The sequence below is a fragment of the Bombus terrestris genome, chromosome 7 (assembly GCF_910591885.1).
Source record: "Bombus terrestris chromosome 7, iyBomTerr1.2, whole genome shotgun sequence".
Lineage (NCBI taxonomy): Eukaryota > Metazoa > Arthropoda > Insecta > Hymenoptera > Apidae > Bombus > Bombus terrestris.
The window spans coordinates 7,936,066-7,949,101 of record NC_063275.1 but is presented as its reverse complement, the minus strand read 5'-3'; the positions used below and the strand labels follow the sequence as shown (position 1 = coordinate 7,949,101).

The 13,036-nt window shown below is 35.7% G+C and overlaps 1 protein-coding gene across 2 annotated transcripts in view; it reads left to right on the top strand.

The window, feature by feature from the left end:
- The first annotated feature begins 1,380 nt into the window (after positions 1 to 1,380).
- LOC100649009 (mucin-4) overlaps positions 1,381 to 13,036 on the top strand; it is a 214,435-nt gene continuing 202,779 nt past the window's right edge. Inside the window, exon 1 of one of the 2 annotated variants that reach the window (XM_048406987.1) lies at positions 1,381 to 2,261. In XM_048406987.1, the coding sequence (XP_048262944.1) occupies positions 1,970 to 2,261 (292 nt within the window). In that variant the 5' untranslated portion in view covers positions 1,381 to 1,969. The remainder of the gene's footprint in view (positions 2,262 to 13,036) is intronic. The other variant, XM_048406988.1, reaches the window with a different exon arrangement.

Below are 13,036 nucleotides of genomic sequence, written 5' to 3'. Positions count from 1 at the left end.
TAACTCATAAATATTATCTTAAATTTATGAGTATAAAGCATTAATAGGTGTTATATACTTACGCTAATTAAAGTTTGTGGTGTAGATTATTATCATGCGTATAAAATAATATTTATTATATATTAAACATGTAAAATCAAGTAAACATTACAAGAAAAAGAAAACATTATGATACGATGAAAAATATATGTTTAAGACAGGAAAAAAGGTTGTACAAAATTCAGCGAGGTCTCTCTTGTACGATATACAAATTAATTCTCGAACTTTTTATATCTAGATGTATATACATTATAAACGTAAGAAATTAGATATTGATGGAATAATTTATTTTCACTAAATTCGTGCTACATTGTTCGCCAGATTAGGTTTTATACACTTGTGAAGTTCTTTTAATAAAATTTGAAAAGTATAGGTGGACATATTTAGATGTGTTTAGAAAGATATTTTTAAAAAGAACAGAGAAATTATAGCGGAAAGAAGAAGAAACAAAATAAAATTTTTCTTTCATCAAATAATGATTAATTGCAAAAGAAGAGTCATTTATATTTTGTTCTACATTTTTTCAATTTCGTTAATAAATTATAAAATTTAACATTAGATATGGAATGAATTCTTAAAAATAGTAAGTAAACGACTGTATCAATTGTTAATAAATGCAATCATGGTACTATCACCGACGAGGTATACGATCACGTACGATCCTGTGCCTCGTCTGCTCCTACACCCTACTTGTAATTTCACATTTCGTGCTAATTGCAATCACTCTAAACGCTATAATCGTATTTCACGCTAAATCGGTAACGTTGGAAATGATTCTAGAAGAGTAAGGGGGCTCTAGTATCTCCGAACCCTAGGACGAAAATATACTTTGGTTGATAGGTCTATTCCGTGTCTCATTGGTGGTACTGTTACCGACGAAAAGTGTAATCACTATCTTGTACTTCGTCTCTGCCAATATTCTGTTTGAAATACCATATTTAAATTTAGTTTTACTGGCAATCACTACAAACGCTGTAATCTTATTCTACGCTAAGTCGGTAACGTTGGGAACGACATTATAATGGTACGGGATCTCTACTGACTCTAAAGCCTTAAAATTCTGGAAGGTGACACGAAAGGAAGCATTGGGTGATAGCGTATATCCTGTATCTCGTATATGATATTAAGTCTATCTTATATACTCGTCTGTGTTAACATTCGTTAACGCTCGTGCATTATAAGAAAATTGAAACAACGTTATCAACGTTAGGTACTGGTACGTACTGGTTTGCAGCTACATTCAAGTCACTAAAGATGGCTGCCATGAGTGTGAGGAAAGGCGCCTTAGGTGCGTTCGAAATGAATGGGAGTGTAACCGAAGAACGGGTCGGCGACACGACGACAGGCCGGCCGGCACTTTGTATACCGCCGTCGCGTCGTGCGGACGCGTTGTTCGTCCTTCTTTCGTTCGTTTCTCTTTTGTAAGAATTCTCTAATTCTCAAATATGACAGTTTTAATCGAAACTTTATTTAAAAATTCATATCTGATATCGCGCATTCTCGTTGCCGTTGGAAAAAGTATCATCGTTTAAAAGAAACTCGCGGTAACCGTCAAAGCTGTATCAGTCATTCAAAAAGATGCGACTGGGAGTAAGGAAATTCAAATGATAATTGGAAAGTGAAGAGAGAAACAGTGTTATATATCTTCCAATAATAAAAGTGTACAGTGTGTTGAAGATAATCGCTACGTTAAACCTCAAAGTTTAGAAAATGCAGTTCCTACAATCATTGAAGGGAGTTTCGTCTTTTAATATCGCCAGAAATCCCTCGCTCGGTTGGATAACTGGCGGGAATGATCGTCCGATAAGCGTCGCAAATTTGTGACGGTAGACCGGGTGTCTCGCGTTCAAGACGGCGCGGCGCAGTGTTTCCACTTCTCGGTTCAAGTGTTATGTGTGAATGTGTATAGCTTGATTTCATTTGAGAAATCATGCCGTTCGTGCTGCGAAGAGTGGAACCGCGTTTTTTGTGTCGCGGACACGTGCCGGCGGGATCGACGTCACAGGGTTGGCCGGTGGGCGCCGAATTGGAGGCGGTGGCGAATGGCGCGTTGACTACCTCGTTGAAGCAACTCGCGTCACTTCTCACCACCGCCGAGGACATCTTCGCCGAACTAACCGCCGAGTTGACCGCCGTTGCCGATAGGAGCAGCAAATTGCGCCAAAAGCTAGACAAGGTCGAAGAACGTCTCGCCATCGTTGACCCGAAGAAAGTACCAGTCCGTAAGTAACACTTGCTCCTGCGTACCTTTGCTTCTGCATTTCCGCTCGCTCTCTTATCGATGCAACCGGTGATCGAAAGCACAAGCGATTCGTTGTCCGACATGAGAAACGAACGAATGCCAGCGTAGTTGGGAAGAAGCATCTGGTCGAGGGATTCTTGGAATTTGTAGAAATACTTGCGATCGAAGATGGATCGAAAGCATAAAGTATGTGAGAAGTATATACTATGCTCGTGGTTTGTAATATGTACGAACACATGAGAAATTTTATTTCAGAAACGTCGACGTTGAGACAGGAAGTTTAGTTATAGGTAAAAATTAAAGCTGAATATTTATCGGACTTTGCTATACAATTTTAGATGTTAAGAAGGTGAAAATTACTCGTCCACACATACACACAATATTAACCCTTAGAGTGCTGTGAACGCATATAGGCGTCTCGCGAAAGCTATCGGTGTGGGCTAAGGACACATATATGCGTTTTCTGTAAGTGCCCGGCATGGACTAAGGACGCATGTATGCGTTTGTCAATTTTTCCGAACACCTACGCAGAAGTAATACTATTATGTTTGTGTGAGATAAATATAAATGCATTCCTTAGTAACGGCAGTAAACAAATGCCAATAATGCCTCGTTATAACAGTTGTCTACCTGTTTCGTGGATAGTAGCATCTAATTATCAAGAAGAAAATGTGTTGTTTGTGTGAAAAATAAGAGAATGCAGAAAATGCGATGTCGGATTATGTATCGATAATTGTTCTGAAATTTTGCACATACAACTGAATTATTAACTTGTGTTATATTTACTAAATTTAGTTTTCTAGTTTATTACCCAAATTCTAGTTTATTGTAAATTTCAATGTTTATAATAAATAATTAATACTAAAAAATAATGCTCTTGAATCATTTAATCTCGTGCAAAAGAATTACTATAACTTATTACGATTTGCGCTTTGAATAGTCAATCAACAAAGTTCAGTCTAACGAAAAAGTATTCCGTCCATAGCGATCGTCAGCGCTAGCTGCGCACCGTCCGTACGGATCGCATAGGCCGCGTAGTATTCAGTATATCATATCGCATAGTATTCAGTACTCTAAGGGTTAATAATGCGTCAAAATGCAATTTGAACGGCTATCGCAATATGATGAATACAGATCAAAAGTAGATACTATTCTGGACAGTACATACAATTCGGAGTATTACACACGAAACTGACGAATATATAGAGTCTACCAAAGACACGTCAGACTTTAATAGAGTATTTCTTTTCTCTTTTTTGTAAAGGTTTAGAGCAAACAAGAAACAAATGTAAATTTGGTATAGTATCTATATTTAATGATTTACAGATGTAATTTTAACATTCACCATAGGAAACTTTTATGTAGATATATATTGGGTGTCTTATATGTATAATACATCCTAAAATGTTATTCGCATGTATGTAACAAAACATGACTATCATGACGACATTACTAAAATTTGAAAGCAATCTGAAAATGTATATAGATGTCACGACATATTTTGATTGACGATTGAAAGTCAATTCTGAAAATTAAAATTAGATAGAATTTAGTCAGCTATCACAGTATACATACATATGTATATATATACATGTACGTCGAACTTAAATCGAGAGTAAATTGAAAATGGTTTTATAATTACCGTTTTGAGGTCCATTCAGACGCGAGATGTTGATTCATCGTGAAAGATATTAGAATGCTCAATTCGAAATAGTGATAAGCGATGCTTTATGCTACGTACGTTCTGTGTATAACATCGAATGGCTTTGAAGTTAAAGATCACTTCAGACTGCACTTTCATGCATAGATATCATTTATCGAAGAAAAGTTTTAATGTTGAGAGGTTGAGAGACGGATTCAATTTTACCAATACTAACTGACGATTTATATTTTAATAATCGGATAATATCTCTTAAATCCCGCATTTTCAGATACAACTATATTTGATACTTTTGCACAGAGAATAAAAAATATATTGGTTAATGTATAAGGTATAAAGAATATGGGGTTCTATTTGAAAAAATATTACTGTTTTTGAAATCTCGTAAAAAAATTACCTCGAAAAAGAGTTGCTTCATCACTACATTTATTTCTAGAAATAGCGTAACTTCGATCTGAGATGTTTTCTCATACAACAATAAATAAGATAAATATTTTGATTATTCAATTTAGCTTATTTAATATAAAGAATTTATGGTCGTGGTATTAAAAAGAATTTATAGAGGTACGTGAAAAAAATATGCTTTTTAGACAAGAACAAGTGTATATATATATGTAGTTATAACGTGCCTGCAATGCATTAGGACATTTCAATATTGCTTCTGCAATGAATTAAGTTTTGCATTTATTATACAGAATTCGTTATAATGTTGTTTCTTGTTTTTTTGACGAACTACCAAGTTTGCTTTATTTTGAGCTAATAGTTCAGTACCCGAAGATATTTAGATGTCATTAAATGCCTATACTTTTTGCAAAATTCTCAATACCTTGAGGTTTACAATGCCATAAATAGTGCCTTGGAATATTATTTATTCGTTTAAAAGCAAAAAAGGAACTCTTGTGGGACAAAAAAGAATTGGAACGATTATGTATTTAATCATTTAGCCGTTGCTTAATCAATCAGAGTTAAATGTCTCTCATAACAGAGATGGATATCTTATCACTGAATAAATTTATTAAAATGAATTTATTTCGATGTGCTTCGTTTCTCTAAATTCGCAAAATTAATTTAAAATTGCAATACGTTAATTTAATTAATGTGTAATAATTTTGGAGTACTTATCACACGTTACGAGACAATTGTACTTTCATTAATATGATTGGCAGTTTAAAATATAGTTACGAATCGAATCATGTTTGGATCATCTTTTCAATTAAATAATGTGAGTCTTGGTACTTGTAATACTTGACCATTATTGCAAGCATAACCCTGATTTAAATATTAGAAATACAAATTTATCGATGATTAGGAACGTTGCATAAATCAATCGATGCTTTCTGCTATTATTGCACTGTATTTATGCAGAATTTAAAGTTGTTGTATATAATATCTTTTTAAATATATAACGTATAAAATACTTAAAGTACAGTACTCATTCTAATATTTTCCGAATAAAACAAGTCTCTGTTTAGGTTCTATTCTTTTAGATGTATCCAGACACATATGCATTTGCATAAATATACGTGATCTAATTATTACTGTATACAAAGTAATGTTTTAATGATGATCGAAGAAAACAAGTAAAGTTTTGCATAATTTTCTACATAGTTACATTGTACGTGGTTATTTGTTTAAAAAAAGAAACTGGCAAAAAAATACATTTAGAACTTTCTTACAAACATCTCAAATAAACTCTTCAGATTTTTGCGTTTCAACACAGATGGAAGGTATACATTTGAACGTATTATACATCGAAGAAGATGCAATGAGATATCGTTCCCTTCCGAACAACTCAAACCGATCTTTGTATCTGAACTTTTTGCATAATCGACTGCTCATCTTCACAGATAACATATCTTTGAATTTTGGAATAATTAAACGAAACGGAAATAACAAATTTAAATTGTTTAAATTTGTTATTAAATTTGTTAAAATTGAATTAATTCTCGAAGCAGTTCTTGAAAAAGAAATGAAAATTTTCATTTCTACATAAAAGTATTTTATGTAGAATACTTAACTATACCGTATACTTTACTTGCTCACGACTAATCACCATTTTCTCGATCGTAACAAACAATAGACTACTATGTATTAGGTCATCCCATAAGTTCGTTCCGTTTTTCGAGCGGTTATATATGTCAAGATTATTTACATACCTTTCAGTTTCATGAAAAAATGTAATCCCCCTCTCGTTGTACAACTTCTTCCGATTTTTCAAGTGCATTGGTCCCTTATCGCCGTATGTTTATAAATCGACACATGAAATGTATACACAAAAGTCGGCACGAACTTATGGGATGACCTAATACAATATTCCATCCATATCTATACTAAATAATCGATACTGAAATCGCGATAGTACACGTTGGCTGTATACCAGCTGGAAGGAACATTTTTTCCAACGTAAAGTTCAGCCATGTCGGAAGACCGTGTCTTTATTATCCCAGGCAGAGTCGTTGAAATGCTACAGAAAGAGGAAGGAAGGGGAGAGGGAAGAGAGAGAAAGAGAGAGAGCAGTCGTGCACAATGCGCCAAAAGTGCACGCAGCCTGGTTCCTCTACCAAAGTCTTGCCAGCTCGTTCAGTATCCTTCGTCTATACCGGCATGCTTTGTGAAAGCAATATTAGTGAGATTGTAAAATAAAGCGTTAAATAAGATTATCAATTGATCATAACTAGAACCGTACGCATTCCACATGCACATTATAGCGCATAACCAGCTATATGACCTTTCTTACATCCATTTCTATCATCGTTATCAATTCGACGATGAGGTACAAAATCGGAGTTTTCAGAATATGCCCAAGTTCGAAATGAGTTATAACATTGGAAATGAGTTCTACCTTATAATTCGTCAAATTCTGTTACGAACAATTTTTGAGTTATCTATTTTTGAAAACAGACTTCATACTAGTAGATCTATTATTAGTTACATAATAAACAGTGAATTATACTGTATAAATACTTATATTAACAGTTCAACGGCATAGTTTTCTACAAGGATAACGTCTACTCATCAAAAGCAAACAGTTTGTTCAGTTTTAATTATCATAATTCGATAGCGTGTACATATTACTTTATTTGTGGAAATTATTTTGCTGTTTATTTTATGAATTCTTCTATAATACCTCCTTACTGACTCAAGTTAGTGACCCTATCAGTTTTTGGTATTTTTTCTTGCTGAATTTATAATACACAATATTGTTTCATTCTTTCGTTATCACATTAATAATACTAATTAGTATCTCATAATATATAACAAATTCGATTATTCCGTGCAAAATTCAAAACTGAATTTCGTAATGTTAAAACTTACTCAAATAACCCCTTCCTTGCTATGCTACGAATGCAACGAAAAATTCTTCCATTTTGAATTAATATTGAACCGTTAACCGAATTTACAATCTCATAACATCGCTGTTAGAAAGTATACACTGGAATCGAAGAGAGTGATGCGCCGTCGTATTAGCTCGTCGTATTAGCATTCCATTCGCTGCGAATACATCAACAACATTACATCGACCGTTGCACTTCCTCGGTAATTTTCTTTCTTCCTACCTGCCGTCGCTGACGACTACGACGAAGACTACGAAGTGCAATCGCAAAGAAACAGACTCGTTGATTTCACGGTTAGGCCGGGCCAAGCGACTTCAAGGAGAAAGATAAGAAAAGAGGCGATGGTCGAACACACAGTCGAGGTGGATGGATGAAGAAAGAAAAAGTGAAGAAAGAGGGGAGAGGGACCGCGAAGTGGCCCGGCGAGGGGAAGGGAGGAAGGGATGTATCGTGGAGACCCACATTACGGGGAAAACGCTCCGGGTTACCTGGCGTACCGTGGGAAACGGATCTCGTTGCCGAAAGCGAGTTTCACCTGAGGAGAACGAAGGATTTACCTGGTGCTCATACCACGATCTTACAAAGAATCCCTTGTTCCGTTCGGCTGCCGCTTTACTCTCTTGCCGGGGATAAGACGAACGAGCTTCCGTCAGATAAAACACCGCTCCTGGGGAACGTTAACGACACCACAGTCCCGTCAGTCGGTATAATGTCTAATTATCAGGGTTGCTTCCTGTTACGTAATTGGGACAAAGAAATCCTCCGGTTGCTGAAATTTACCTACTATCATTCGTCGATGCACTTTGATTTGCACCGGTAGTTATGAACGTAACTTGTAGCATACAGCGTAAAGAAATCTTTGCATTTTATACCTCGAACTTTGAGTGTTTGTACAGGAAAATGTTTTCTTAATGACTTCTTAAGAATCTTTGAAAAATTGTTTAGAAGTCTTCCAATTTCAACATTGTTGTTCCTTAGTCGACTATTTGGCTTTATAATTACTGATAGAAGTATGCAGTTTTGTGTTATGAGATCTCCAGATGAAACAGAATAACTTTCAAAAGTAAAGTGAATCAATGAATATATGCACGTTTTTAAAGACAATTTTTAGAGAAAGGAGTACAATAGATAAAATTGAGATTAGAATTAAAACACTATTACATTATATGATCAAATATTAGATTCTATGCAAAATTTTGTATATCATACTTCTATAAATTATTAATGATTGATCATTAATTTAATATACTTTTGTATAGGATTAAATTGAGTATGCGTCAACTTTTTAATTTTGTTTTTAATATTTTACATTCATTTGAAAGATAGTAGTATATTTATTTATAATTCTTTTAAATAGAGTAATTTCCCTCAAAAACAATGTTTTAACCATCGGTTATGATCATAAAAATGGGATGAATTTTTTAATCTTTTTTGTAAATGCAAATTTAAGCAAGAAGAAGAAGAGAAGGAGAAATTCTAGACATTCGAAAATTCACAATTTTCACTTACAGTTAATGATGTTTAACATTTTTTCCCATTTTCACGATCTCTCCTAATAACAAAAATGGCAGCTGGTTACAATGACCGTTGTACGTAATTATAGAATTTCATAAAGGAAAAGGATATTTAGATTCTCGGTTGGTTTCGTAATTCCATTCGCGGTGAGACGTGAAGTTATGCGCAGACAGCGTGAGGCAGTACCTCGAGACTGCCTCGATGCGCGCCAACGATTGTCGGTTTTTTTATCGAGATCAAATATGCCTCGCAGTCCTAGCTATGTACAGACACTGTGAGGCAGAACCGTGAGGCTTTCTCGCGAGGCGTGTCTTGTACTATCTGTACATATTTTAACGACTTTGTTAATAGCATCAATGTCCCAAATAATGACGGCTTGAAGTTAATTAAAGATCTCTTTCTCGAATGGAATCTTTAATTAAGCGTCATTTACATTTGCAAGTATCTGTGATATGCAACTAAGGAGAAGAGGTGGCAAAAACGTATTTTATGCTAGTTTCGGCTGGTGAAGCAACGAATGCAATATTTTTCTCTCTGAATATGAACGATAACCTCGACTTCGTCGTCACGCAATCCGCCCCTTCTCTGACTGGTATTCTCTCTCCTAAGCTCGCAAGAGACTCATCGAACCAAGGAAGCACGTGCTTTCGTTCCGCCACGTTTCGAGCGTGTCCTGTCCTCGAAATACGATCTACAGTGTAGATGTTATAAGTACGGACCGCTCCTCCTTCTGCTGCTTCCGTGTTCTCTTCTTCGTGTGGCTTATGTTGCTGCGCTCCGTCCATATTTTTTCTCCCTTCCCATTCTCTGCCTTTCATTCCTCGCTTGGCTACGATGGAGGAACGTACACCCTCGATCGCGCTAGGTATTACCATATTACCGTTGGAGCATATCAGCCACGTATTACCATGCACGACTGTATTCAGCAACAGCCGGCGGCCTTTCTGTTCGTTGTGTTGCAACGCAGTACGCAAGGCCTACAGGCCGAGAGCTAGACGGCGCGGCGTAAATAACGTCCTACGGCTTCCATCGGCAAACAGCTGAGGCTTCTTCATACGGTCAGGACCCCTAACCCCGAGGGATCGCTCGAGTCGAGTCCTACAGGTCTCTCTGGATATGTCTTTTCAGAGACGTTCGCCCGAACAGAGGCGCGGGCTGCTTACGCGGACAGCTGACTCGTCAGCTAGATACCACACCACCGTCTCTTCTCGCCCTACGGCCTCTCTTCTCTAAAGGCCACTCTCTTATACCCTTTAAATGCTCACGGACTCAGAAAAATCTTACAGACAAACGCATCACGATATCTTGTTATCCAAGAGGACGTGCGTTTATAGAGCTCTTCAAATCAGTCGCATAGGTCCGTCGATGGACTCATTGTTGCGCACCGAGATAACCACGCTATATATCTTTCCTCGCGAACGGCTAAGTGATCGTTTTAATCGAACATCGCGTTGCGATTCACGATCGCGACAGTTTATCGTTACTTGACGCGAGGCAAGGAACGCACGCTGCCTTCAGCTGTTGACAATTACGTCTAACTTGTTAATTAAATCTTGATATACCGCCACGTCATAATTTTAATATGGCGTGGTACTACGTATTTCGCGTGCTTTGTTGTTCTTGAATAGGTATTTTTTTTTTTTTTTTTTAATTGGAATAGTCGGAATGATTGGAATGGTTGAGTGTACTTTCTTGGAAGAGTTTGTGCGCTTAGCTGGAAAATATGATAAGATCGAAAGGGTTTATGTCTAAGCAAATCCATCAGCTTATTCCCTTCTTCAACTATTTCATATTAGAATATTTATTCTTATACTTTTATCGTGAGAGATCTTTATATTATATTTAATAAACTAGGTTCGTAATAAGATCTCTATAATATGTATGGTGTGATTTGGTGTTCCTTATGTTACACACTGTCGATAGATATTTTATAAGAGTACATAACAATGAATTTGACTGATATTGAAATCATTTACGATCCATTTTTAAAAGATCGATCTTTCCACCGTGAAGAATGATACAATAAGAACATGAATCCTATTTAGAGAAAAAAGATCAATTGCGAGATATATATTGTTTCTTTTATTTGACATATTCTTTCTCACTTAATAAGCGATTTATCTTATTAACCAACTATTTTGTAATCCTTTCATGGTTCTATAATCTTATAAGAACTGTAAAACTGTAAGAATAGGTTTTTATGTTGAGAGGACGGGCATTCTTTCCAAAACAATCTCGTTTACGAAATTTCGTATTATTTTAATAATTGTAAATTTTCATCCAACCATATTTAGATCTAATAGATTTTATAATGTTTTGTTAAAAGTTACAGAATTTTTCTAAATCATAAAAGGCAATAAATAAAAGCTTAAAAGGCAATAAAGTGGATATAGATTCGTTGATCTATTCGTTCGGCCGTTATCAATGTAATATTCACGTATTACGTCAGTCCACTCCATAACGATTGTTGATTAGTTCAATAAAAGAGTAACTGTTCATACATATGCTGGGAAGTTTGCTTTAAATGACTGCTATATTACATCAAGATCTCGTGATTCGTTCTTGAGACATTCAAAATGGATAATTGTTTAAACTACGTATATCGATTTTGAATTTTCCTACTTCTGATATTTATCATTTGTTGCTTATACCACCTAAGTTGTGTTATTTGCAGTCTTCGTTCATAGCAATTAAATTTTAAATATTCGATGAATTTCTAAATATCATAGTATTCACCGACGATGTTCAAATGTGATTCACGAAGGAAAAGTTAATAACGAAAGGAAATAACCGTACGTATACAATAATGTCCTAACGTTCGTGGAATTACGCTATGTCGGCTCTGGAAAGCATCAGCAACCTTGAACTTTCGCATAGGTAGGCATCCTCGCAAGAGATATTGTAAGGCCTGGTGAAATCGTGATTTACGTCTACCAAGAGAACATGGTGTTTAGAGGGAAAAAGATGCTGGTATAAATATGTCGTTCAGCTCGTTTGTCGGTTTCGAATTAGCATAAAGTTGCGTGTATCGTTCTATATTCTTTGCATCTTCTAATGATTTATTGTAGCACGATGTTCGATATTGGAAGACTATTTAAGCCCGATTGTTTAGTGACCATATGGACACAATTATGTAAGCGTTTAAAACAAATTATACATTGTCATTGTAATTTAAATAATAGATATTTTTAAATCCCTTTTATTCAAATGCAGAATATCTCATACCAGTGTGCCACGGAACAATTGAAAATCACGATTGAAAATCATTATTCTATCATTCTAGACGATGACGTTTTATTATATCAATTAATGAACTTTATTTTACGTTATTTCAATTTATAATTTATTTATCGAATCTTCGTCATCCTTTTAACACCTATAATCATTACAAATTTGTTCTCAGAGAAGTCAGTAGGTGCATAATAAGTTTCCAATAATAATTAATTTGCAGCTTTACTTCTTTTATTATCAAATCTCAATTCAAAATCAAGTCTAATTACGTTAGGGATCTGGAATTAATACTTTTAATTGCACATCAATGTCCAGTTCTTTCACATTTTACCGATGTATGAGTCATAATAAGGATCGGCTTACCAGTCTATCGAATGTCTGGAAAATGAGGATCCGCGAAGACTCGGTTAGTTTGACGTAACGGGAAGAAATTAAACGCCACGCTCGGATGAAACGGAAATAGAAAGTTCTTAAGAAACTGACGCCGCTGATCGTAAACGTGGTCGCTGGAAATATAAAACTCGTTCAGCACAAACTTCATTCAACATTCCACATGGAGCAGTTTGTAAGCTTAATTGCAGAAAAACGCGTTCAATCATCTCCAAAAGATAAACGTGAGTGAACGCCACCGACAAGAGGCAATGAATGTGTATCTACGACATTACATAAGAATATGTCGTAATTATGTAGTCGTTATGTTTGCGCTATACGGTTTCAGGTGTTTCTATGATGGTAACACGATCGTGTTCAACGAAGCTATACACGTTTTGCGTAATTACCATGCTGCGCTGCTAATATAACGTGTGCCCTCCGTCGATGGTGTTGCGGATCTTGGAGCAGCCTGCTAGGTGATATAGCATGATACTTCGCGAATTATTAATTTACATTAAATAAGCTGCCAGTCGAAATTCACGATACGGTAATGCAACCGAATGAGATGCTTTAAGTCGAGAATGGAATTGCTAGGTTATGAAATTATATACATCCATTCATAGAAGTTTCCGTGCATGCTTC